Raw genomic sequence first — 25,907 nt, forward strand, 5'->3', positions numbered from 1 at the left:
TGTTAACATTTTTATGTTTTTTTGTGTCTCATCCTGTTATTTTGACTTCCCTTTAGACGAGCCACAAGTACGGAGTTGCCAGTGGCTATGAGGTTCAGACACTTGGAGAAAACCTCTAAAGAGGCTGTGGGAGTTTACAGGTAATGCCTTCCCGAGAGATGCCGGGTATTACAGCATAAAAACTAGCTGTGTAAAATCGCTTAACAACAAATCCCATGCCAATAAAAAAGATGGAATGAACATAACTTTTAAGAGCAAAAGTAATTGGTGCAATTCCTTATCTCCATGACAGATCCGCTATACATGGTCGTGGTCTTTTCTGCAAGAGGAACATTGAGGCTGGAGAGATGGTGATAGAGTACGCTGGCAATGTCATCCGCTCAGTTCTCACTGACAAAAGGGAGAAATACTATGACAGCAAGGTAAAAGTGATTTGTCCCAGTGTGATGCACAGTTTTTGCTTAAAGGGGTCCTTTTATGCTTTTTTACAAAGTCTTGATTTTGTTTTGGGGGTGTACTAGAACAGGCTCTCATACTAGGTTGTTCGACTCCCACTCGTCTGTATTTGTGATATCACAAATCCCGGAAAATATGCGTTGTAGTCCAAACGAGTCGTTCGTTGTAGTTTTTGAAAAGTGATTTCTGTTAAATAAAATATCTCCTTTTGAATTGGACTTTGAGCTTTGTAACTTTGCAGATCTTTTTTATGCTCAAACAGCAACATTACAGACTAACTAAAGTTGAAAAAGCATAATAGGACCCCTTTAAAAACATCTATTTATCCTCTTGCATTGCAGTGATGTTGAATTCCTAACCTACTGTCTGTTTCCTGCCTCTCTTTCCTCAAAGGGCATCGGCTGCTACATGTTTCGCATTGATGATTTTGATGTGGTGGACGCCACCATGCACGGAAACGCGGCACGATTTATAAATCACTCCTGCGACCCTAACTGTTACTCAAGAGTCATCAATGTGGAGGGCCAGAAGCACATTGTTATATTCGCCCTGCGGAAGATTTACCGTGGAGAGGAGCTCACCTACAACTACAAGTTCCCCATTGAAGATGCAAACAACAAGTTGCACTGTAACTGCGGGGCCCGGCGCTGCCGACGCTTCCTGAACTAAACCCGGCATGTTTACTCAATGGCAAATGGGCGGAGAAAGGAGGTTTAGGAGGGGATATTTTGGTATGGGTGGCTATTTATGAAGGAAGACACTCATTACAGGTGCTTAATGGTGTGGAGATGAATTATTCTGAAGGAAACACAATATTGAGATTGTTTGGCAGGGTGTGTGGCCTTTTTAGACCACCAGCACGTCTTGATTGGTTACCTCGCGTGAGTTATATTTCCTACCCCAACATTTAACAACCCAGTAACGTCCTGCACTGGATGAGGCCGTTTGCTTTGATTCAACAATTAAAAATTGTGACCTTAAACGAATACCCTTACCTATTTCACCTGTCCTTATACTACTTTGTCCCAGCATGCCTTTCAAATCTTGCCACTGGTGGCTGGCAATGTAGTAGATCTATTCTGGAAGGATCCTTTAGTGTCAGAATAAATGTACAGAGGTTTTCATAGTGGAGGATACCCTGAAGTTTGAAAGGGTGTGATTATTTTTGCTACTGAATCAAGAGGAGCTCCTGTTATAGGTCGTCCTCAACAGCACCTTAATAATCTTTGCTCTTTTTTTGTGGAAATGTAAGCACTGTACATATTCTTCAGAACAGATGTACTTTTTAGTCAAACCATGAACAATCTTGCCACACAACCTAGTTTCTAACAGGAGCCTGTGTGTTTCCAGAACATTGATGTTTGTATATTTCACAGTGTTGTTGTTTTTTTTTTTTTTTTTTTTAATGAATGCATCACTTATAGCACATTTTAAAACCAAATTTACCACCCTTGACTGGCACATTAATTTTAAGTTAGAGTACCTTTGCTCTGAATGCATATACAGACAGGTCATGTATACTTTACCATTCTTCATAAGACTTCACCCGAAGCCCAATTTTTGATTTTGGTTTTAAGAACCCACTGTTTTTATGTGCTTTTATATCTTGAGGCCAGTCTTTTGGGGGTCAATTGTAATATTCTACATATTAGGATCACTTGTGTAGTGTTAAAGATGTGAAGAATCCCATTCTGATCGTCAGTGCACAAGTATTTAAGGAATTATTCAAAACCATACTCATGAATGGTGGCTTTAGCTGGAAACAGCCGACGTGCTGCTAATAGCCATGTGTCTTCTTTTGATACCCTTCCTCTCGCAGCACGTTTAGACCGACTCTCATCTCCATTTGGGTTGACTACCTCAGTACATCAGTGACAGCTAGTAAGGTACAGTACAAACAGTAGTATAAAGAATGCTGGGGATAATCCCGCACTAGCTTTGATTTTATGCAGTGTGACTGTAGGGGTTGTTGGTTTCATTTGTTTGTTTTTCCAGAGAATTCCCGGATCCCTCTTCCCTCATGCTTTTGTACAGTATTGAAGTGTGCTTATTAATAAAAATGAAGACTGCGGCTTGATTCCATCACTGGACGTGATCCCACTCAGAGTGAATCTTTGTATAAAGTTGAATACAAGAATTTCTAAATCTGTTAAATTTTTCTACGCACTTTTTTTTTTAATTTATGATGTTCTGTATGTAATAAAGATACAAAAATATTTGAACAAAGAGCGATCTTGATTTTTGTTTCAAATATTTTAAGTCAGTGTGAAATCAAAATTGACCACTGTATACTTAAATAGAGCATGTTATTTCAGAAAAAATGGCTTTCATTTGGCCTTTAAAAGACTTTAACTTGATTTTACCTTAAAATCTTTTTGGAAATAGTTTTTGGCTTTTATCTGAGCATTTGTAAGGTTTAATTATTCAAACACAATGTCTATTGATCAAATGTATATTATGTTAGATATAAAAAGTTACTTCATTTAGAGAATTAGATTTACATTTGACTTATTTATTCACCATCAGCGTATATGCTAACTGCCTAGAATCATTCAGTCAGCTTTTATATTTCTATTTTAATGGTTAAATAAGATTCTTCTTTGACATGCCTTTAATTTTATGTTAAGATATTTGTTATGATTTAATATCTAGAGCATTTTTTATAACTAATTCTGAAAAGTTACATTTTATTGTCCGTTATAATGAAATAGATCATGCAACTCCTTGTTCACGCTAATCTCATCTAAATATGCTAGAATTTTAATTTACATGCACACTACTAATAATAGGAAGAGGCTCCTCTCTGCAATATCTGCCTTTTTTGTCCAATTTTGCCTGTGGAAAGTTGATCTGAATAGACACCATCAGTAAGAACCAATGGACAAAACATTCAAATATTAACAGATAAATGTTTGTTTAGTCCCGCCATGCTACTCATCTGCCCTTCTGCCCTGCTCACTGTTGAAATGTGCACACATTTACTCTGCTGTGAACAGGTGACCATGTAATGACCCATATAAGCAACAGTCAGGCAGTGAGGGCTATTTCGTATGCACACAGACTCAAAAAGGTATTGTTTATCGCTTGTGTTGTCAATAATATTCAGTACAAAGTAAACATGCATTGACTTTGGTTTTCTGAATCCATGCGTAATGCTACCTCTGTTTTCCTCTCGTACAGCATAAAACAGAAACATGAATAAGATTTTGGCCATCTTAAGTTTAACTGCATTTCTCTGCTGCTGTGGTATAGTAATTTTTTTTCCCTGTTTTTGTGGTGCAATATTTAAACTGAAACTACATTGTATTAGAGAAAAGTTCTGGATGAATTGGCTTTGTCTTTTGTGGTAGCTATTACTCATTCTGTTCCTCTGACACCGTTTATGATTCTGTCTTTGAAGGTGTGCAGAGTGCTGAATCATATGCCTTAAGACAACAAATCGTCAATTCTGGGACTGTAGTCTTTTTAGACTTCCTGGAGAAAGTCAGAAACGCTACAGAGAAATTAGTGAGAGATGAGCAGTTTAGAAAATCAAGGTATGATCAGCTATGGGTTATGCACTGCTATTGAATTGTTGGTTTAGCCGTTGCCTGATCATAACCTTTTTCTGTAATTTTACAGGATTTCTATCCAAGGATACATGAAAGCCTTAAGAGAGTTGGCAAAACCACTGAAAAATAGTGAGAGTGCTAGAGAGAGCCAGGATAATTCAGCTATATTGCCACAGTAAGTCTGTATTACTTATATTACTGTATAATCATAATAACATTGCTTATTCTGAGCTCATGTCAAGAACACGATTCACGAAGGTTCGAAAGTTTATATATACGCTTAATTCGTAATTTGGATGTTTTGTGATAGTTGTTAATGAGTTCTTTGTCCTGAGCATTTAAACTGCCTGCAGTTCTTCAGAGAAGTCTTCCAAGTCCTGCAGATTCTTTGGTTATTCAGCATCTTTTGCATATTTGAACCCCTTGCAACAGTGACTGTATGATTTTGAGATTCATCTTTTTACACTGAGGACTATATAGAAGTATTCACAGTAGTAATGCAGTGTTCTTCGTTTATGAAACAAATACTATTTCAGCTTTAAATAAACTCTAAAAAGACAATAGTGTCATAGTGTTGATTCAGTTCAATAACAGTGTGGATGTTGCAAAGTTAGTGTCATTATCCAGCTTAATTTAGTGGAAATTGTGGTCTCATTCAGTAGTGACAGTGCAGTTAAATCAAAGATATTACTGAGTATTAATTGTCTTTTAAACCTCAATTCCAAGACAAAATAAGAGTAATTTAGACCAGTATATTTCCTCTGTGTTGCTATTGTTATAGATGTGATGTGAACTTCTCAAAACTCTTAGAATGATTAGAATATTTTTTTAACCTTATAAAGTTATAGCTATCATTCTTAGTGTTATTAACTTATTAGATAAAGAACAAATTTGTATGTAATGAATTTAAAGTCCAAATTTGGATCCAGCAGTTTTATCTCATTTTAGGCCCATCTCTAATATTTCTTTTTTATCCAAAATTTTGGAGAAAGTTGTTTTTTATCAGCTGCAGAGATTTTTGAATGACAATAAGGTTTTTGATGTTTTCCAATCAGATTTGAGAAAGTTTCACTCTACAGAGACAGCACTTGTAAAAGTTTTAAATGATGTTTTAATGGCCACTGACTCGGGTGACTCTGTTGTACTGGTACTATTAGATTTAAGTGCGGCATTTGATACAGTTGACCATGAGGTCTTGCTTGCTCGGCTAGAACATGTTGTGGGCATCAGAGGAACTGCATTAAGTTGGTTTCAGTCATATCTTAAAAATAGAAGCTTCTCAATCAATATTGGACGATATTTTCCTGGGGCGGTCCCCCAAGGCTCTATTTTGGCCCCTTTATTGTTTTCTTTATATATGCTTCCTTTAGCCTCTATTTTTGAAAAGCATGGCTTGTACTATCACTGCTATGCAGACGATACTCAACTTTATTTGCCCCTGAAGCATAAAAATGGTGTAGACTCCCTCTGTGCCTGTCTTTCCGATGTCAAAGCCTGGATGTCTTTGAATTTTTTTAATCTAAAGGAGAGTAAAATAGAGGTCATTGTGTTTGGCTCTTCTGAAGTCCCAAATATTTCTCATGTAAATTCTGGTGTTTTATCTTCTTCAGTTAAATCAGGTGTAAAAAACTTGGGTGTCTTTTTCAATAGTGCACTTAAATTTGACAGGCAAATAAATTTAGTTGTCAAATCAAGTTTTTCCAATTAAGAACATTGGCTAAAGTGAAGACCTTCCTTTCTTTTAAGCACTTTGAAACTGCAATTCATGCTTTTATTTCTTCTAGAATTTATTATTGTAATTCCCTGTATCTGGGAATAAACAGTTCTTCAATATCTAGATTACAAATGGTCCAAAATGCGGCTGCACATCTTTTAACCGGTGTTCGTAAATACGAACATATTACTCCTGTGTTAATGTCTTTACATTGGCTCCCAGTATGCTTTAGAATTGCTTTTAAAGTGCTTTTGCTTGTTTTTAAATGTTTAAATGGCCTCGCTCCCCCTTACCTCTCCGACCTGTTGTGTGAATATCATCCGGAAAAAACTCTTAGGTCTGCCGCATTTGATACAGTTGACTATGAGGCCTTGCTTGCTCGGCTAGAACATGTTGTGGGCATCAGAGGAACTGCATTAAGTTGGTTTCAGTCATATCTTAAAAATAGAAGCTTCTCAATCAATATTGGACGATATTTTACTGGGGCGGTTCCCCTGACTTGTGGAGTCCCCCAAGGCTCTATTTTGGCCCCTTTATTGTTTTTTTATATATGCTTCCTTTAGCCTCTATTTTTGAAAAGCATGGCTTGTACTATCACTGCTATGCAGACGATACTCAACTTTATTTGCCCCTGAAGCATAAAAATGGTGTAGACTCCCTCTGTGCCTGTCTTTCCGATGTCAAAGCCTGGATGTCTTTGAATTTTTTTAATCTAAAGGAGAGTAAAATAGAGGTCATTGTGTTTGGCTCTTCTGAAGTCCCAAATATTTCTCATGTAAATTCTGGTGTTTTATCTTCTTCAGTTAAATCAGGTGTAAAAAACTTGGGTGTCTTTTTCAATAGTGCACTTAAATTTGACAGGCAAATAAATTTAGTTGTCAAATCAAGTTTTTCCAATTAAGAACATTGGCTAAAGTGAAGACCTTCCTTTCTTTTAAGCACTTTGAAACTGCAATTCATGCTTTTATTTCTTCTAGAATTGATTCTTGTAATTCCTTGTATCTGGGAATAATCTGTTCTTCAATATCTAGATTACAAATGGTCCAAAATGCGGCTGCACGTCTTTTAACCGGTGTTCGTAAATACGAACATATTACTCCTGTGTTAATGTCTTTACATTAGTTCCCAGTACGCTTTAGAATTAATTTTAAAGTGCTTTTGCTTGTTTTTAAATGTTTAAATGGTCTCACTCCCCCTTACCTCTCCGACCTGTTGTGTGAATATCATCCGGAAAAAACTCTTAGGTCTGCCAACCAGAGTTTGTTAACTGTTCCAGAGTCAAAAATAAAATCTAGGGGTGATCGAGCTTTTGCCATAGCCGCACCTAAACTTTGGAACACGTTACCGATCCATATTAGAACTGCACCAACATTACATATTTTTAAATCAAAGTTAAAAACGTATCTCTTCACTATAGCCTATGACTTGTGGTTTGTATACATGTTTTTTTACAACATTGGTCAACTGTAGTTGTTTTTAATTGTGCTTTATAAATAAATTGAGAATTGAGACTTAATTTTTGTGTATGTGTGTGTTCAGTTGTTCCTATATTTTTATATATTATATTTTTTCTTATATTTAGAATAAATTTTAGTACGAAAGTTTTAGTGAATCATGATTTGTTTGTGAAAACATTCATACGCAGGGTTCACACACAAATTTGGGCGTACGCATTTTTTTGGTGATTTAAAAATATGTATTTATAGCTTCTGTTCTTTGATTCACAGGAGATTATTTACGTTAATGGCTGGTGGTACATTTGGGGCAATGATCCAGCAAGTCTTTGACAAGTTTTTCTTTCCGTAAGAGCTTTACTATCTTCACACAAGGCAGTCTAGACCAGGGGTCACCAGACTCGGTACTGGAGGGCCTGTGTCCTGCAGAGTTTAGCTCCTACTTTCCTCAACACACCTGCCTGGAAGTTTCAAGTATACCTACAGTAGCAATACCTTGATTAGCTTGTTCAGGTGTGTTTGATTAGGGTTGGAGCTAAACTCTGCAGGACATCGGCCCTTCAGGACCAAGTTTGGTGACCCCTGGTCAAGACATTAACGGATCTCGGTTACCTCTGACCAGTTCTCTGAAACCCATGAGTAATGTATTACCCATGAATGTGCTTTTCTTCTACAGGTATATGAAGATTTACCGTGAGACCTTAAAAAACCAGACAATGGCAGAAATCTGGAAGTAAGCATGTGTTCACTGAGAGTAGACAACTCTAGTGTTGCTTTGCCAAAGTTCTGGTCAAAGATGTGTTTGTGCACTGAATATAATGGCCTTACAAATCCACCATCCATGCAAGTATGCGCCCCTCATAACTTGATTTATTCATGTGACTTCTTTATTAGAGAAGTGGAGTTATACTATCTTCCAGGAGCTCCTCCAGTCTACAGTAAACCCATGCAGTTCTTCAGTCACCTTCTGGCTAAGGCGTATGACCTCACTCTACCTTAATTTGGATTTGTTTAATGCTGTATTTAATTTATCTGTATGATCAGATTTTGTAATGATTAGCATGTATCTATATGCATTTTACAAAGTAATTGTACTTGTTAAAGTGCAGTGTATTAAAAGGTGACAGTGTATTTCTGGCATCAAACAGGGTGGTGAAGTCCCAGCTGGTGAACATGCTTGAAGCTGGGGTGGATACTGTTATGGAGATTGGAAAAACAGATTTCAACCAACTTCATGAGGAGTAAGAGCTGTTTAAAACCATGCTGTTAGAGCTCAAAGCAACTAAACTGAATTATTGTCCTCCACATTTAAAGTATTTGGCTAAATTGCATTGCATGTCGTTTTAACCACGCGTTGTCTTGTCCAAAGCGGGCAGATAGTTATGGATCAGATCAGGCAGAAAGCCTTTGAAATTTCAGTTTTGGAAAGACAAAAAGAAAAGAACGATTTCCTTATATCATTAAGGTAAAAACCTTTGTTAACTTCAACATTGTATTTAATCTGTTTAAAAGACATCTCTAAATAACTTTTTTTCTTTTTCTGTTTCCTAGAACTGCATCTGGACTAATTGTTTTTTACTGGGATAAAGTTTTGGAACACACTGAAAGCCCATCGTTCCATGCAGAATACTTGGATTCAATGAAGTAAGAGTACAGCGATGCACAAATATATAAGAATATGAAGTAAAATGAGCACTGAAGAAAATTCTTGAGTTTTGTCTGTTACAGGCAATGGGCAGAGCTAACAGAGTTGAAAAACCTAAGTGTAAAGAATCATGTGCTTTTAGACCCGGATACAAGGCGCGGTTTTTTGAAGTAAGGAAGAAAGATACTCAGAATGTGGAATATTACAAATGTCATTTAAATCAATACATAATTAATCCCAGGGCTATTCTCTTTTTTTTTCTTCAGGCTACTAAAGTGATTTCCTAATTATCATTAGAATCACTTGAATGATCCACTGTTAGTATGTTAGATCCTTAATCTGCACTCTAAAAAATGCTGGGTTGTTTCAACCCAACTTTGGGTCAAATATGGACTAACCCAACTTTTGGGTTAAAAATGTAATTTAAAAAATGTAACCCAATGGCTGGGTTAATCCATATTTGACCCAAAGTTGGGTTGAAACAACCCAGCATTTTTTAGAGTGTGAATAACTGTTGAGTTGAATTCTGTTGAGTTTTTATTTTATTTTGGAGGTTTCACTCTGCATTGTATCATTCATCTATCATTTATCATTTCATTGTTCTTTTCTAGTTGGACTGAACTTCATTTTGGTAAATTCTTTGAGGCCGCGGCCCAGGAATATTATAATCGTGGAAATGCAGCTCTTGGTTTGGACAGATTCAATCAGTCCAACTGGTAAATCTCATTTGAAACTTTGTTTCATCACATTATTTATGGTAAATGAATATGTAACCACATATCTAACATTTCATGTTCATGCAGTTCGTGTTTCAAAAGCTTGTTTCAGATGAATTAGACAAACATGGAGATATATTTAATAAACATCTGACAGAACTTAATACCCAAAGCAATGTTAATGATTTAAAGGTTTAAACCAAAAAAGATCCGTCCATTTTCTTTTGCATGTTTCACAGGGCTGTTGTCAAAAGCGCGGTTGTTTACTCTCTTCCTGTTTATGAAAAGCTGTCTGAAGTCGGATTTGGGATTACTGAGGTCAACAGGTTTCTTCACAAAGTTAACCACATAACCCTTATTCTTGAAGGGAACGATATATCCTCTAACAGGTAAGAAACATAAAACATCTGTGTGAGGCTCGTATTTGTTTACTATGTAAATATTAATATATTAATATATTTTTTTCTGTCTTGCAGACAAACCTTTTTGGAGAGATGCATTCGTGGCATTTTGTATTTACTTACTCTAGTCATTGAAGAGGAGAAAACCAATTGCAAAGATAACCAACTATTACTGCCTTTGCGGTAAGACAATGTAATAAAATGCCTTGATGAAAATCATTTTGAACCAGTAAAACAGAATAAGTTTGTATGTTGTTGATATATTTGTCCAGATTAGAAGGCTAGTGCTTTGCTCTCTTGATATAATGCATATATAATCTATGCCTCTTTAAAAATCATTGTTTGTTTGCTATAGAGTAATTAGGACAGTGTTCCTAGATTTGTGGAGCACTTTTCTCAGATTTGCAGATTTCGGCTATTTTGATGAGACTGAATTTCAGCAAACACAGAGGTAAGACATGTCCTTTTGTATTTTTTATATATCCACTATCCAGTGTGGTGAGGTTGGAAATCTGCTGAACTGCCTGGTTCTGAGACACTTTGTTGGCTGAAATTTAGCATGTTCTTGTGTATGATTTTTGTTCATTTATGAGGAGAGCAATCAAATAATCAATCGGAAATGTTATTTTTTTTCCAGAAAATGGAATGATACAAGGAACATCATCATTAATGAGTTATTAAAAAGTAATGCATTTACTCGAAAGCAGCTTGAAGAAGCACCAAAGTAAGGAAAGGTCAAGTTTTGTTTTAAGGACAAGGATTTATTTGTTAATATATGGCTCTAAATCTGAAAATGTAAATATATAAAGACAAGTTTGTTCTTAATTGCCGCTTTTGGTTGAATGAATTCAGCATCTTTTTAAAGTTCATATTTGACTGGCTCTCTTTTTGTTTTTCAATTATAAAGAAACTTTGTTCAAGCCATTCACCGGATCCTGGAGAAACTGAAGCAGTATACTGATCTTGTTGATGACTTTGATGAAAGGATCGATTCAACTGTTTTGTAAGATTATCATTTTCTTACCATATCTGCATTTGAACAGAAACCATATTGAATGTCACTTTTTGTGTAAATAAAAGATTGATAATAAATATCAGTTTATATTGCAAGTTCATATTATCAAGTGCAATCAATAAGATTCACAATATTAATTGTTCCTCAGAGCCTTCAAGAAGTCGATGCATCGCACAAACGTCATGTTTAATGATGTCTGGGACCTGCTGTTGGACTAAACTCTTTAATATTTGAAAGCAATGTCAAGATTGCAACTTCTGGCAATAAACAGGATTATACCAGCAATGTATTAACTGTTATTGCATACCTGCCTCTGAAAGAATACTAGGATAATTGCATTGGTGAACGTTGAGTAAAACAAATTCCACTCTTATTTGTTCCACTGTAATGCTTTGTTTTCATCGAAAACATGATTTGTTGCATTTCATACACATTTTTATCCTCCAGCATCTTAACAAATTAATTTAAAAAGCTTAATATCAATAACATCTGGATCTATTTTCATGTGTTAACACTTGAAAATAGATCCAATTAATAGATGCAAATAAATAAAAATGTGTCTGTGCACTGTGTGAGTAAGAAATAATTAAATGATAGATCGCAACAACTAGATTTCATACTGGCTTATATATGTATATATATATATATATTTCTATTTTTTTCTCCACCAGCTACTTCAAAATAACTGATTTTATCTGGCATCATTTTATGTTCAAAAATATCTTGAATAAAACCAAAATCTAGGCAAAAGGATCTTAACTATAGTAAGGCTTAGTTAGGTATATTCTATTAACATGTAAAAGGTCATAGAGAATTAATTTTATTATTGGTGGAAAAAAAAAAACCTTTAGAAGGAGTCCTGGGGCCATAGGCGTAGTCTAAAGTTTTGACATTCTTAGTAAAGTAGGGCTTATCTAAATAGAAGCTTTTAATAAAGAAAATACAAGCAACAGCAAAGTCTTTTGATCTCATTTGATGAACGTAATGAGAAGGCCAATTTTAATTTCCAGTTTTAATATTCTTGCCGAATATTGTCAGAACAATGTACTTTTGAAAACTACACAATGTCTAAATATAAGTGTATTCCATGCCTTATGCAGAAAATGTGCATTATATAAATGCATTTTCCCATTATAAAAAGAGAATAAACACTTGAATGCACTGCCTAAAACACTTATTTTTAGCTATGTCGAATTTTTAAGAACCAGAATCATTTGTAGAATTATTCTAAGCACTTAGAAAGTAGTTTTTTGTTGTTGTTTTTTGCTAAATTCAAATGGCAACTCACATGAACAACTATGAATTTCTAAAAAGTGTTTCACTAAGAACGCTATAATAATTTTTGCAGCAATAACAACCAGCTGGATGTACATTAACCCTTTAACGATTTAACATTTAGTTGTAACCCTGTGATTATTACACACCTGACTGTAAGGTCCACACACTTGGTCCAAGGAAGGTATCCAGTGGTGGATGAAGGTCACTTGCGTGTTCGGTCTTTTCAGCGCGCAGAGTTATTCAATTTAGGTTTAACTCAATTTGACTCCATTTTATTATCTCATCTGACTCCATTTTAGTATGACCTCGAATTTTTAGGAATCTACGTCGCTTAAACTCGCCAGTTTGACCCTATTCAGAGGTTCGTGGCTAATACTATTTAATATGCTTTAAATAGTAGGTCTGTTTAGCCCTGCTCTCTACGGTAATCAAAGTATCTCTTAACTCTTAGGATCTGTATTATCTTTTAGTAAGATTAAGACCATTGTACCACTCACCCTGAGACTTTTCAAATGAAACCAAACATGACTGTAAATCTTATTTGCATTCATATAGACTATTTACCATTCTGAGTGAATCCAGTGGAGGGAGGAGATGAAAAGGCACTGATGCATATGTGAGAGAGGCGTTTCCTGCACCACCCCTCTGTGGGGTGTCTTGAAGGTGCCAGTGTATTGTCTGTTTCTCAGGAGATCAAAGTATCTGAGTTTCCTGAGTTTCTTTTATCCTTACATGACTAATAATGATGTTGTACACTATATTCTTAATAATGAGTTTATTAAATGCAGTAAATGAATATATCAATGGATTTCACTTGTTTAGTCAACTACGAATCCTGTTTATCCAAATTACACCCTTATGCAAGTCTAAAGCACTTTTTTTTCCATATTGGAGAGTGTGGTTTCAACATATCACAGTTATCATACTACTCCTAGGTTAGGTTGAGAGACATCTCCAGCACTCTTAAAGAGACAGATCACCCAAAAATGAAAAGTCGGTCATTAATTACTCCCCCTCATCTCATTCCAAACCTGACCTTTGTTTATTTTCGTAAGACAAATTAAGAAATATCTGATGAAATCTGAGAGCTTTCTGAACCTGCATAGAAAGCAACACACCTGACAGGTTCAAAGCCCAGAAAGGTAGTAAGGACATCATGAAAACAGTCCATCGTAGTACTGTCGTGAATGTGTGTCAAAGACTGACACGGAAGAGAAGAAATTGTTGAATAAAGTCGTTATTTTTGTTTTCTTTTTGCACAAAAAGTATTCTCGTAGCTTCATAAAATTACGGTTGAACCATTGTTGTCACATGGACTATTTTAACAATGCTCTTACTACCTTTCTGGGCCTTGAACATTTCAGTTGCATTGCTGTCTATGGAGGGTCAGAAAGCTATCGGATTGCATAAAAAATATCTTAATTTGTGTTCAGAAGATGAACGAAGGTCTTACAGGTTTGGAACGACATGAGGGTGAGTAATTAATGACAGAATTTTCATTTTGGGGTGAGCTATCCCTTTAAATCATTTAGGAGCTGAGACCTAGTTGTAGCACTTTTACCTTTATTAATCACACTTATTCTTAAGTGTAGGAAAATTACACCATTCCAAGAATTTTGACATACTTAAGACTAAAATTTTACTCTGTGCAGCTCCTGATTTTCGACATTTTTTATGTTCTAGTGAGTTACTGACCCTAAAAACTGATGTTGACTGAAGAAATATTGACCTAGACAAAAACACACCTCGGACTTTCACACTGATCTACATTATTTTCAAAGAGCATTAAACTCATGGCCTACATTCAATTTAATTTTGACAGATTGCATTTCTTGTACAAAACATTTATCAGTCCCTGTAATCTGACATTGTCAAAATCACATATATTGTCTTTTGTCCAGTTTGGCATGTACATGCATGCACTACTCTGAACTGTTCATGTGAACTAACTAGAGTTACAGTACCTTAAAGTTTTATGTGGTAACCTTTCTTTTGCTTTTGTGTTTTAAGGAAAATATTGTCTTATTTTAACATATTAACATATTGACCAAAAACTTAACCCAAACCTGATGTTGATAAACTTACAATTGAAAAGAAGCAATTAAATATGTACGGTCTGCACTACTATTGTGACCTTTAGAGTTTACATTGAAACACTTCCCATGAGAGGTAAGAGCAGACAGACTGCAAGGCAAGTTCAGTAGGCGTGTGCACACAAATGAAAGTTCATATCAATAGAGATAAAGTTGAGTCCAGCTTTTTACTCCTGATGTTTAAGTCCACAGTGAATATGTTGTGATCTCTTTCTGTTATTTAGTTTTTTGTTCTGAGGAAGAAACAACAATATGAATAAGTCACTAGCTGTCTTAATCTTAGCTGTTCTGCTCTTTAAAGGTAAGATAATGCTTGTTTTCTTATGTATACAAGTAAACTAAATTCATTGTGATGTGATATTTAATAGACATGGCAGCTCTCTTGAACAAGTGATAATACTAATCTTACAATGGTTATGTAAATATAAATGTGATATTAAAATATGTACTGCGGTTGGACTTGATCAAATAATTTAATATTACACGGTCACTTATATTTTAGCTGATTTCGTTTTTTATATGCAGGTGTGGACAGCGTCAGCCTAAAAGATGAAGATTATGAAATGGCAGACAAACTCTTCACATTTGGAGCCGAAGCGTTTTTGAAATACTTGGACAATTTAAAAGGGGCAGCAGAAGTGGTTGTGGAAAAAAATAAGATCAATAAAACAGGGTAAAACCAGAGACGTATGATGTAAAGTTAACATAGACCATGCACTGTAAAAAAAAAAGAAAAAAAGAAAAACAGATAATGTTCTAGCAGAAAACTACCAGCATGTTTATGGACATTTCCTTTAACCCTAAAAACAAAACACAATGCAATGGTTAATTCAAAATACAGTTAAAACACCTGTGGAAAAAAGTTAACACTGTACATTGGGCCATATTTCTGTGACTTTCCTTGGAATGAGGAGTGTAAATTCACTATCATTGTTTTCTGTGGTGTACAGTACTGATATGCAAGACTTGTGGATTTCTGTGAAGGAGATGATCGAGAGGATCAGTGCTGAGCAAAGAGCTGAAGGACACGATCAGTTCATTGTGGCACTGCAGTGAGTACTTCATCCACTGGATACAAAAAACCGGTTGCACTTTATAAGCATATGTGACCCTGGACCACAAAAAACACACAACATTTTTTTTTTTTTTTTTCGAAATTGAGATTTATACATCGTCTGAAAGCTGAATAAATAAGCTTTGTTAGGACAGAACAATATTTGGCCGAGATACAACTATTTGAATATCTGGAATCTGAGGGTGCAAAAAAAAAAATCAAAATACTGAGAAAATCGCCTTTAAAGTTGTCCAAATGAAGTTCTTAGCAATGCATATTGCTAATCAAAAATTAAGTTTTAATAAATTTACAGTAGGAAATTTACAAAATATCTTCATGGAACATGAGCTTGACTTAAGATCCTAATGATTTATGGCATAAAAAAAAATCAATAATTTTGACCCATACAATGTATTTTTGGCTATTGCTACAAATATACCCCAGCGACTTAAGACTGGTTTTGTGGTCCAGGGTCACATATACTGAAATTAAAACCAATATTTATATAATGAATAATAAAGCTGAACACAATCTACTTCGATTTAAGGAATGATTTAATTCAAATCATCCCGATCATTTTTTTCCTTCTGTGTGTTTAACAGCATTTTTCACAGACTGGGTTTGCTTTGCGGAGACGGTCTGGTTCAACTGATAAACACATTCCCCAGCAACAGTGGGACTCTGCAGTATGAAGACCATTCATCCAAATAATTAATGTTATTGTATAACTTTTCAATTATTATTTTATCAACATGCAAATGAATTAATGAAGGGCATGCTGATGTGTATAAAGTTGAATGTGTCTGTTCCTGAATATATTTGTGTTTAAACATCTTGAATATATGATATATCTTCTTACAGAGAAATTGGCATGTATAAAGGGATCTTCAAAAACGAGACAGTGGTGGACCTCTGGAAGTAAGTTTTTTTTATTTTTTATTATTGAATCTGCAAGATGACTGAAAATATTGTTTTGAAATGGTGTAAAGATGCATCCATTAAACAGTTCAAATCCACCATCTCTATGCAGATAATCTTCTCAGGATCTTTTTGAAATAATAGATAACTAAAACATTGTCCATTGGTTTTGTTTAATGCAGATATGTGGAGTCACGCTACCTTCCAGGAGCTCCACCAATCTACAGCGATCCCTTGGGGTTCCTCGCTCACCTTCTGTCCAAAGTGTATGACCTCATGTTTAACACATTGCTTCTTTCAAACAGTTTCTTTCCCTTTGAAATAATGAAATAATATATTTGATTAAAAAAAATCTTACAGTCTAGCTGCTATTTTATAGTAAGGTACTGTAAACATTGTTTTATTAATCTGTTTTTTTTTTGTGTCTTTCAAAGTTAAGATGAAGAAGTTTATATGTTAATATCAAGCATATTAGTTTTCATGTTGACTGGAAGTTGTTTTCTTTGTTGTGATATATAACAGGGTGGCACAGCCCCAAGTGGTTGAGATTCTAAAAGTTACTGCGGAAGTTGGGAAGATAGACATCAATCAACTTTTTGACGAGTAAGATCTTTTTTGTCATGCATTGCTGTGTTAAAGCACACAAAATCAATGACACTTCTTGCATTTATGATGATTCTTTCATGCAGGCACTGTTTCCTAAAAACATCATGTTGAGTAAAATGTCAAATAACACTCAGATGACAAATCTAAATTTTATAGTCCATCATTCAGTTCTCAATTATATTTTTTAGAGTACAAATGGCTGTGGATCTGGTCAGAGAGAAGGCCATGGAAATTTCCACCTTAGAGAGGCAGAGTGAGAAGGATGAGTTTCTAATAACATTGAGGTAAGGGCATTCATTAAGAGCATTATTTAATGTTTTCATGTTCATCTTTGAATTGAGTTAAGCTGTATGTTTCCTAATCATATGATTCTAAAGTGTGGCCTGTGTATTTCATAGAACTGCATCTGCAGTTCTTGCATTTTACTGGGATAAACTATTGGAATACACTGAGAGGCAGCCATTCCATGACAAATATTTAACTACTGTAAGGTAAGACTATGATCATAATAGTTACCTGAATGTCAAGTCAAGTCACCATTATTATAGTATATAGTGCTTTTTATGTAGTCTTGTTTATGTAGAATGTAGGCTTACATAAAAAAAACGTGACATGATGAATGTACAAAATAACTTCTGTATTATAATTAACGAAGTTTTGAGTTGTTTGGGTTGCAGGAGATGGAAGGAGCTGAGAGTGTTGAAAGATAAGGAAAAATATCATATGATTACTAGCCCAGAGACAGGACTTCAAGCCTGGACGTAAGAAAAATTCAATTCAGTTGTAATACAAGTAAAAACACATTAAAGGTATAGATCATCCAAAAATGAACATTTGCTGAAAATGTCCTCACCCTCAGGCCATCCAAGATGTAGTTTGTTTCTCCTTTAATTAAAAAACCTGGCCTTGAGGTTACAGAGTTGAACAATTTCTGCCCCATTTCTAAACTTCCATTTTTATCTAAAGTTTTAGAGAAGGTGGTTCTTACTCAAATGACCCCTTTTTTGTGGGAGAATGATTTCCTGGATATATTCCAATCTGATTTCAGAGTTGGTCATAGTACTGAGACTGCTAAAAGTGTCTGCTAAAAGTGCTAAATGATTTGTTATTAGCGGCTGATTCTGGGATGGCTGCAGTTTTAATTATGTTAGATCTTAGTGCCTCATTTGACACTGTAGATCATTCGATACTCTTAAAACGGTTGGAGTGTGAGGTGGGGTTTGGGGGAACTGCTTTGAAATGGTTTCACTCATATCTTAAGGATAGAATATTTTTTGTAATATTTGGCAAACGTTTCATCCTCTCTGGTTCCCTAAAAATACGGTCTTCCTCAGGGCTCTGTTTGGAGTCCTGTGTTGTTTTCTTTATATATGTGCCCTCTGGGGTTTATCTGCCATCGCATTTATGCAGATGACACACAGATAAATCTTCTGCTTAAGGTTGGAAATGAACAGTCTTTACAGTCCCTGTTGCGATGTCTAGATGAGGTTAAAGTTTGGCTGTCAAGTAATTTTCTTCAGCTTAGTGAAAAAAGTCTGAGATCTTAATATTTGATCCTTCTAAGGCTAAAGAGAAGATAGCCAATGCTCTTGCCCCCTTAGAAATGACAGTGAAAGATAGTGTGAGAAATCTTGGCGTCATAATTGATTAATCTCTTAGTTTTGATAAACAGATTAATTCGGTTGTAAGAAGTAGTTTTTATCAGCTAGTTTTTTTTAAAGTAGTTTTTATTTTATCAGAATTATTTCTAAGCTAAAACCTTTTCTGAGTTTTAGAGATTTAGAGATTGTTATTCGTGCTTTTATCACTTTGCGACTGGATTACTGTAACTCACTTTATGTAGGGATCTGTCAACTGCAACTATCTGGATTGCAGCTTGTGTAGAATGCCGCAGCTAAGCTTTTGACCGGCACAAAAAAAAAGATTGTTTTTTAAAGCTATACACATCTTGTCTTCAAATTATATTAGCGATCTCTTAGGGTCTTACACATTGGCTAAGTCACTTAGATCAGTAAATCAGTCATTGTTGACTGTCCCTCGGTCCAAAAAGAAGTCAAAAGGTTTAGAGATTGTTATTTGTGCTTTTATCACTTTACGATTGGATTACTGTAACTCACTTTATGTAGGGATCTGTCAACTGCAACTATCTGGATTGCAGCTTGTGTAGAATGCCGCAGCTAAGCTTTTGACCGGCACAAAAAAAAAGATTGTTTTTTAAAGCTATACACATCTTGTCTTCAAATTATATTAGCGATCTCTTAGGGTCTTACACATTGGCTAAGTCACTTAGATCAGTAAATCAGTCATTGTTGACTGTCCCTCAGCCCAAAAAGAAGTCAAAAGGTGACCGTGCCTTTTCAGTAGTAGGTCCACAATTGTGGAATGGTCTTCCCCTGTATATTCGGCAGGCTCCGTCTATAGAGGTTTTTAGGTCCTAGTTGAAGAAACATTTTTTTTTGTCTGGCCTTTGAAGTAGGAAAAATTTTATTTGGGAACCTTTTATAAATGTTTGTTATACTTGTGTGTAAGTTTTGTGTGTGTACTTTATTTTTATCCTTAATTTTTGTGAAGCACTTTGGGCAACATAGTTGCATTTAAATGTGCTATATAAATAAATGAAAGTTGAAGTTTCTTCATGGGAACAGATTTGGAGAAATCTAGCATTATATTATTTGCTCACCAATGGATCCTCTGCAGTGAATGGGTGCCGTCAGAATGAGATAAAAACATCACAATAATCCACAAGTAATCCACAATATTCCACACAATTAATCCCTATTTACAATTAATCTCTTGTGAAGTGAACATCTGTGCATCTTTAAGGCATTTTAACTTTAAACCATTGCTTCTGGCCAAAATACCAATCCATAATAATGCTTCCTTCAGCAAAAAAGTCCATCCCCTTTTGTCCTCTCACATCAAAACACTGTTTTGGACTGTTTTTTCTTGTAAACAGTGCTTGATCTGTGTATATTTCTCTCCTGATTCAGACGAGATGACTTTAATATTATGGATAGAGGCCTTGTATTTTATCCAGGTTTGAAGTTAAAAACTTCTTAATGATTCTTAAACCTGCAGCTTTTCACTTCACATTAATTGATGGACAAAATGTTCAAAAATATTTAACAAAATGGTCATGTAGATTACTTGTGGATTATCGTGATGTTTGGATTCTCATTCTGACGGCACCCAATCACTGCAGAGGATCCTTTGGTGAGCAAATAATGCAATGCTAAATTTCTCCAAATCTGTCCTGATGAAGAAACAAATTAATTTACATCTTGGGTGGCCTGAGGGTGAGTGCATTTTCAAAAAATGTTTATTTTTGGGTGAACTATTCCTTTAAAGCTCTGAAGATTTCACAAAGTTGAGTGTTGCTCTTTGTACAAATAACATCAATGTTGAACCAAGAACCGTATCAAAGCAATGGCATGTTTGCTATCTTGTAATAACTATGACAGAACTAAACTCCTTTTCCTTATCTAGTTGGGCAGATGAGCGTTTTGGTGACTTTTTTGACAATGCTGCCCTAGAATATGATCGATGGGGTAATGGGATTTTTGGAGATGAGAGATTCAATCAATCTAACTGGTTAGTATGACAGTACTTTTCATTCAGTGCACGCAGTGCATAATAAATGACTGTGAATTAATAACTTTGTATGACTAATAACTGAGACCACATACCCCAAGGCATAATTCAAGTAAATATGCATGGATTAAAATCCATTAATCATTCCTAATGCTGTTATGCTTATTGTGTGGGTATAAAGCATAAGCTGTGCCTTATGAATGTACTGCATTCCAGTTTAATATTCTGTTTGAACATCCTTTATAGATGCATAGATGTATGTTCATTGACTCTGCTCTTTGTTTCACAGGGCCATTATGAAGATGGCGACAGTATACCCTTTTCCAATTTATGAAAGATTGTCTGAAAATGGCCTTGGGATGTCTGAAGTTAATGATTTTTTTATTGACACTGAAGACACTCTCACTGAATTAGTAGGCGAGGACATCTTGTCCAATTTGAAGTAAGAACACGTTTAATCTCACACTAGCCTGTTAAATCAGTCTGGGCACTATAAATATGTTATGGATGCCATAATCCAAAAACATTTGAGCATACTACACCTGTACAATGACAATGTAGATAAACTAAAGAATATGTGGTGATTCATCATTATCATTTGATCATTAATGCAATAACTTCCTTTTCTGTTGTCTTCCAGGGGTGCGCTTTATGAAATATGGAATATTATTAGTAATGAAATTTTGCATGTCTCCATAAACAAGAAAAACCAAATGACATCAAATGTGGAATATGAGGACCCACTGCGACATTTACGGTATAATACGTAAAGCCCTGATGTTTGTTTGTGTGTGTATGCTTAAATGAAAATTTGCTGAAAATGTACTCACTCTCAGGCCATCCAAGATGTAGATGAGTTTGTTTTTCATCGGAACAGATTTGGAGAAATTTAGCATTGTTAACTTGTTCACTAATGGATCCTTTGCAGTGAATGGGTGCCGTCAGAATGAGAGTGCAAACAAGCACTCAGCTTTTCACGTCTCAAGACATTAATTGATGGACTGGAGTTCTGTTGATTTCTTTTGGAATGTTGTGATGTTTTAAATCAGCTGTTTGTACTCTCATTCTGACGGCACCCATTCACTGCAGAGCATTGGTGAGCAAGTGATGGAATGCTACATTTTCTCCAAATCTGTTCCGATGAAGAAACAACTTATCTACATGGTTGCAAAGAAGCAGAAATCTTCTGGAAAATTTTGGTAAATTTCTGGAAACTTTCTAGAATTTTTGGAGTTTCCAGGATTTTGGGGGAAAATTTTGAACTTTTTTTTTTTTTTTTTTTTACAGACATTTTCTGCCCCTTTTAATGGTCTTCCCCTGTATATTCGGCAGGCTCCGTCTATAGAGGTTTTTAGGTCCTAGTTGAAGAAACATTTTTTTTTGTCTGGCCTTTGAAGTAGGAAAAATTTTATTTGGGAACCTTTTATAAATGTTTGTTATACTTGTGTGTAAGTTTTGTGTGTGTACTTTATTTTTATCCTTAATTTTTGTGAAGCACTTTGGGCAACATAGTTGCATTTAAATGTGCTATATAAATAAATGAAAGTTGAAGTTTCTTCATGGGAACAGATTTGGAGAAATCTAGCATTATATTATTTGCTCACCAATGGATCCTCTGCAGTGAATGGGTGCCGTCAGAATGAGATAAAAACATCACAATAATCCACAAGTAATCCACAATATTCCACACAATTAATCCCTATTTACAATTAATCTCTTGTGAAGTGAACATCTGTGCATCTTTAAGGCATTTTAACTTTAAACCATTGCTTCTGGCCAAAATACCAATCCATAATAATGCTTCCTCCAGCAAAAAAGTCCATCCCCTTTTGTCCTCTCACATCAAAACACTGTTTTGGACTGTTTTTTCTTGTAAACAGTGCTTGATCTGTGTATATTTCTCTCCTGATTCAGACGAGATGACTTTAATATTATGGATAGAGGCCTTGTATTTTATCCAGGTTTGAAGTTAAAAACTTCTTAATGATTCTTAAACCTGCAGCTTTTCACTTCACATTAATTGATGGACAAAATGTTCAAAAATATTTAACAAAATGGTCATGTAGATTACTTGTGGATTATCGTGATGTTTGGATTCTCATTCTGACGGCACCCAATCACTGCAGAGGATCCTTTGGTGAGCAAATAATGCAATGCTAAATTTCTCCAAATCTGTCCTGATGAAGAAACAAATTAATTTACATCTTGGGTGGCCTGAGGGTGAGTGCATTTTCAAAAAATGTTTATTTTTGGGTGAACTATTCCTTTAAAGCTCTGAAGATTTCACAAAGTTGAGTGTTGCTCTTTGTACAAATAACATCAATGTTGAACCAAGAACCGTATCAAAGCAATGGCATGTTTGCTATCTTGTAATAACTATGACAGAACTAAACTCCTTTTCCTTATCTAGTTGGGCAGATGAGCGTTTTGGTGACTTTTTTGACAATGCTGCCCTAGAATATGATCGATGGGGTAATGGGATTTTTGGAGATGAGAGATTCAATCAATCTAACTGGTTAGTATGACAGTACTTTTCATTCAGTGCACGCAGTGCATAATAAATGACTGTGAATTAATAACTTTGTATGACTAATAACTGAGACCACATACCCCAAGGCATAATTCAAGTAAATATGCATGGATTAAAATCCATTAATCATTCCTAATGCTGTTATGCTTATTGTGTGGGTATAAAGCATAAGCTGTGCCTTATGAATGTACTGCATTCCAGTTTAATATTCTGTTTGAACATCCTTTATAGATGCATAGATGTATGTTCATTGACTCTGCTCTTTGTTTCACAGGGCCATTATGAAGATGGCGACAGTATACCCTTTTCCAATTTATGAAAGATTGTCTGAAAATGGCCTTGGGATGTCTGAAGTTAATGATTTTTTTATTGACACTGAAGACACTCTCACTGAATTAGTAGGCGAGGACATCTTGTCCAATTTGAAGTAAGAACACGTTTAATCTCACACTAGCCTGTTAAATCAGTCTGGGCACTATAAATATGTTATGGATGCCATAATCCAAAAACATTTGAGCATACTACACCTGTACAATGACAATGTAGATAAACTAAAGAATATGTGGTGATTCATCATTATCATTTGATCATTAATGCAATAACTTCCTTTTCTGTTGTCTTCCAGGGGTGCGCTTTATGAAATATGGAATATTATTAGTAATGAAATTTTGCATGTCTCCATAAACAAGAAAAACCAAATGACATCAAATGTGGAATATGAGGACCCACTGCGACATTTACGGTATAATACGTAAAGCCCTGATGTTTGTTTGTGTGTGTATGCTTAAGTGAAAATTTGCTGAAAATGTACTCACTCTCAGGCCATCCAAGATGTAGATGAGTTTGTTTTTCATCGGAACAGATTTGGAGAAATTTAGCAGTACATCACTTGCTCACCAGTGGATCCTCTTCAGTGAATGGGTGCCGTCATGAGAGTCCAAACAGCTGATAAAAACAAAACAATAATCCACAATACGACTCCAGTCCATCAACTAACGTCTTTTGAAAAGAAAAGTTGTGCGTTTTTTTTTTTTTTATCTGATTCTGACGGCACCCATTCACTGCAGAGGATCCATTGATGAGCAAGTGATGCAATGCTAAATTTCTCCAAATCTTTTCTGATAAAAAAACAAACTCATCTACATCCTGGCTGGCCTAAAGTTCAATGTATTTTCAGCAAATGTTCATTTTTGGATGAACTATTTCTTTAATCATGCACCTGCTTCCACTGAGATGCAAAATTAATTTGCTGAAGAATTTGTTGAAATATAAAACTGATCCCAGCCACTTTCTCTGTTGATGTTCACAACAGCAAAATTAAAGCGACATGCTTTGACATCTGGGACAGAGTTCTCATTGAGATCAACAGAAATATTAATAATGATGGACTTGAACAATCAGCAAGGTAAAGTGTAACAAATAATTTCCTGCTCAACAGGCCCAGTCCTGAATGTTTAATCTTAAATTTGACATTTTAATTTGTAATATTATGACACTGCAGCAAGTTTTTTATTCTTTGTTTTTAAATGTGCAGACATTGAGAATTTTACAACACCTGTGAGCATTTAACTGATGATTAGTTAAATCAGTGTTTCCCAACCTTTTTTTAGTCGCGGCACCCTTTGGAAATTTTAACAAATTTGTGGCACCCTACAACATTAATTCTGTCACAATATTTGAATTTCTAACTTCGATATGATAATTTGAAAAGTACGGCACCCCTGCTCTCAACAGACGGCACCCCGGTTGGGAAACACCGAGTTAAATCATCAAACTAATGAAATTTTTACCTCATATTTAATAGGCACTGGGATGAAGTGAAGAGCATTTTCATGAAAGAGTTAACTGACAGTGGACAGCTAACTCAAAGGAAGCTTGATGAAGCACAAAAGTAAGAAAAGAGTCTTGAAATAAAAAAAAGGACAGATGCACATATATATGCACAGTGACATATCTGCTTTAAAAGAAATGCCTATATGCAACATACTTCTTACTTTAGACATTAGAAATGTCTTATTTTAATATTGTATTATTATTATTATTACAATTATACTGTTAATTAACTAACTAAATAACAATTCCACTGTTTTCTTCATGTTTATAAAGAACCTTTAATAGTGTCACACAAATGGTCTTCGACAAATATGTAAAAATGATTGATGGTCTGGAGGAAAGGATCAGCGCTTCCACCGAGTAAGAACTTTTCAATTTAAAAGTTCTGAAATATTTCATTCCAAAATGAGTAGTTACAAAACCATAAAGTAAAATATCATCGAAAATAACATGGAATGTTGAGATTAAATTGCTAACGTTTTAATTTTGTTCTTTCAGAACTCTTAGCAAATTGATGCTGAAGACTTTTTCTGCCACAAATGCTGTCCTGGTTAATACTCTGGCCTTTCTGCTGTCTGATTAATTTCTCTCAAGGCAAGAACTAAATTCTGTTCTAAATTCTTTTGTCATTTTGTGACCTATGACTAATCCTCGTCCCTCTTCTCTTCCTAGCATATTTGCCAGTGCTCAATCACTGAAGTTGTTTGATTGGAATGCTAATAGTGATGACCCTTCCTTACCCTTTTTGTAATTCTACAGGGTTTTTTGGTGCTTCCTGTCAATTATGCTGAAATCAGGTCTGATAAACGCTGAGATGTTGGCCTCATCATTTCATTGTGAGGATGCATCTGATGCTGGTTCCCAAATGTGTAAACAAGATATTTTCTGGTTTGTGTATACCCCAAAATGAAACTTTGCTTAAAATATACTCACCCTCAGGCCATCCATCATGTAGATGACTCGACGATTTGGAGAAATGTAGCATTACATCACTTGCTCACCAATGGATCCTCAGCAGGGGAATGGGTGCCGTCAGAATGAGAGTCCAAACA

At 35.2% G+C, this 25,907-nt stretch overlaps 3 protein-coding genes across 10 annotated transcripts in view; all 3 read left to right on the top strand.

Annotated features, from left to right (window-relative positions):
* Nucleotides 1–2,617, top strand: part of LOC107724085 (histone-lysine N-methyltransferase 2B-like) — a 32,777-nt gene extending 30,160 nt beyond the window's left edge. For all 6 annotated transcript variants that reach the window (XM_016532860.1, XM_016532859.1, XM_016532862.1 and 3 more), the window contains exons 35-37: nucleotides 57–140; nucleotides 293–422; nucleotides 850–2,617. In XM_016532860.1, coding sequence (XP_016388346.1) covers nucleotides 57–140; nucleotides 293–422; nucleotides 850–1,125 — 490 coding nt within the window. In that variant the 3' untranslated portion in view covers nucleotides 1,126–2,617. The remainder of the gene's footprint in view (nucleotides 1–56; nucleotides 141–292; nucleotides 423–849) is intronic.
* A 799-nt stretch (nucleotides 2,618–3,416) lies between these two features.
* LOC107724087 (uncharacterized) lies at nucleotides 3,417–11,325 on the top strand. The gene is made up of 18 exons (XM_016532865.1): nucleotides 3,417–3,526; nucleotides 3,637–3,702; nucleotides 3,857–3,992; nucleotides 4,078–4,182; nucleotides 7,449–7,523; nucleotides 7,852–7,908; nucleotides 8,070–8,153; nucleotides 8,324–8,416; nucleotides 8,545–8,640; nucleotides 8,727–8,819; nucleotides 8,904–8,990; nucleotides 9,432–9,536; nucleotides 9,776–9,925; nucleotides 10,013–10,120; nucleotides 10,293–10,388; nucleotides 10,575–10,661; nucleotides 10,845–10,940; nucleotides 11,101–11,325. The coding sequence occupies exons 2-18, from the start codon at nucleotides 3,651–3,653 to the stop codon at nucleotides 11,168–11,170; spliced, it is 1,590 nt and encodes a 529-aa protein (XP_016388351.1). The 5' UTR covers nucleotides 3,417–3,526; nucleotides 3,637–3,650; the 3' UTR covers nucleotides 11,171–11,325.
* A 3,104-nt stretch (nucleotides 11,326–14,429) lies between these two features.
* LOC107724121 (uncharacterized) lies at nucleotides 14,430–25,820 on the top strand. Of its 3 annotated transcripts, none has more exons than XM_016532920.1 (18): nucleotides 14,430–14,624; nucleotides 14,849–14,996; nucleotides 15,274–15,375; nucleotides 15,980–16,063; nucleotides 16,239–16,295; nucleotides 16,478–16,561; nucleotides 16,818–16,898; nucleotides 17,090–17,185; nucleotides 17,300–17,392; nucleotides 17,579–17,662; nucleotides 20,388–20,492; nucleotides 20,782–20,934; nucleotides 21,133–21,249; nucleotides 24,335–24,427; nucleotides 24,827–24,913; nucleotides 25,129–25,215; nucleotides 25,354–25,449; nucleotides 25,615–25,820. In XM_016532920.1, exons 1-17 carry the CDS (start codon nucleotides 14,576–14,578, stop codon nucleotides 25,436–25,438), a joined length of 1,605 nt encoding a protein of 534 aa, XP_016388406.1. In that variant the 5' UTR covers nucleotides 14,430–14,575; the 3' UTR covers nucleotides 25,439–25,449; nucleotides 25,615–25,820. The 3 variants fall into 3 exon arrangements, with proteins under 3 accessions (XP_016388406.1, XP_016388408.1, XP_016388407.1); XM_016532922.1 differs by having other exon boundaries at nucleotides 25,528–25,640; XM_016532921.1 differs by having other exon boundaries at nucleotides 25,533–25,640.
* Nucleotides 25,821–25,907: the final 87 nt, after the last annotated feature.

Source organism: Sinocyclocheilus rhinocerous, unplaced genomic scaffold (genome assembly GCF_001515625.1).
Source record: "Sinocyclocheilus rhinocerous isolate Xijiao unplaced genomic scaffold, SAMN03320098_v1.1 scaffold335, whole genome shotgun sequence".
Taxonomy (NCBI): Eukaryota; Metazoa; Chordata; class Actinopteri; order Cypriniformes; family Cyprinidae; genus Sinocyclocheilus; species Sinocyclocheilus rhinocerous.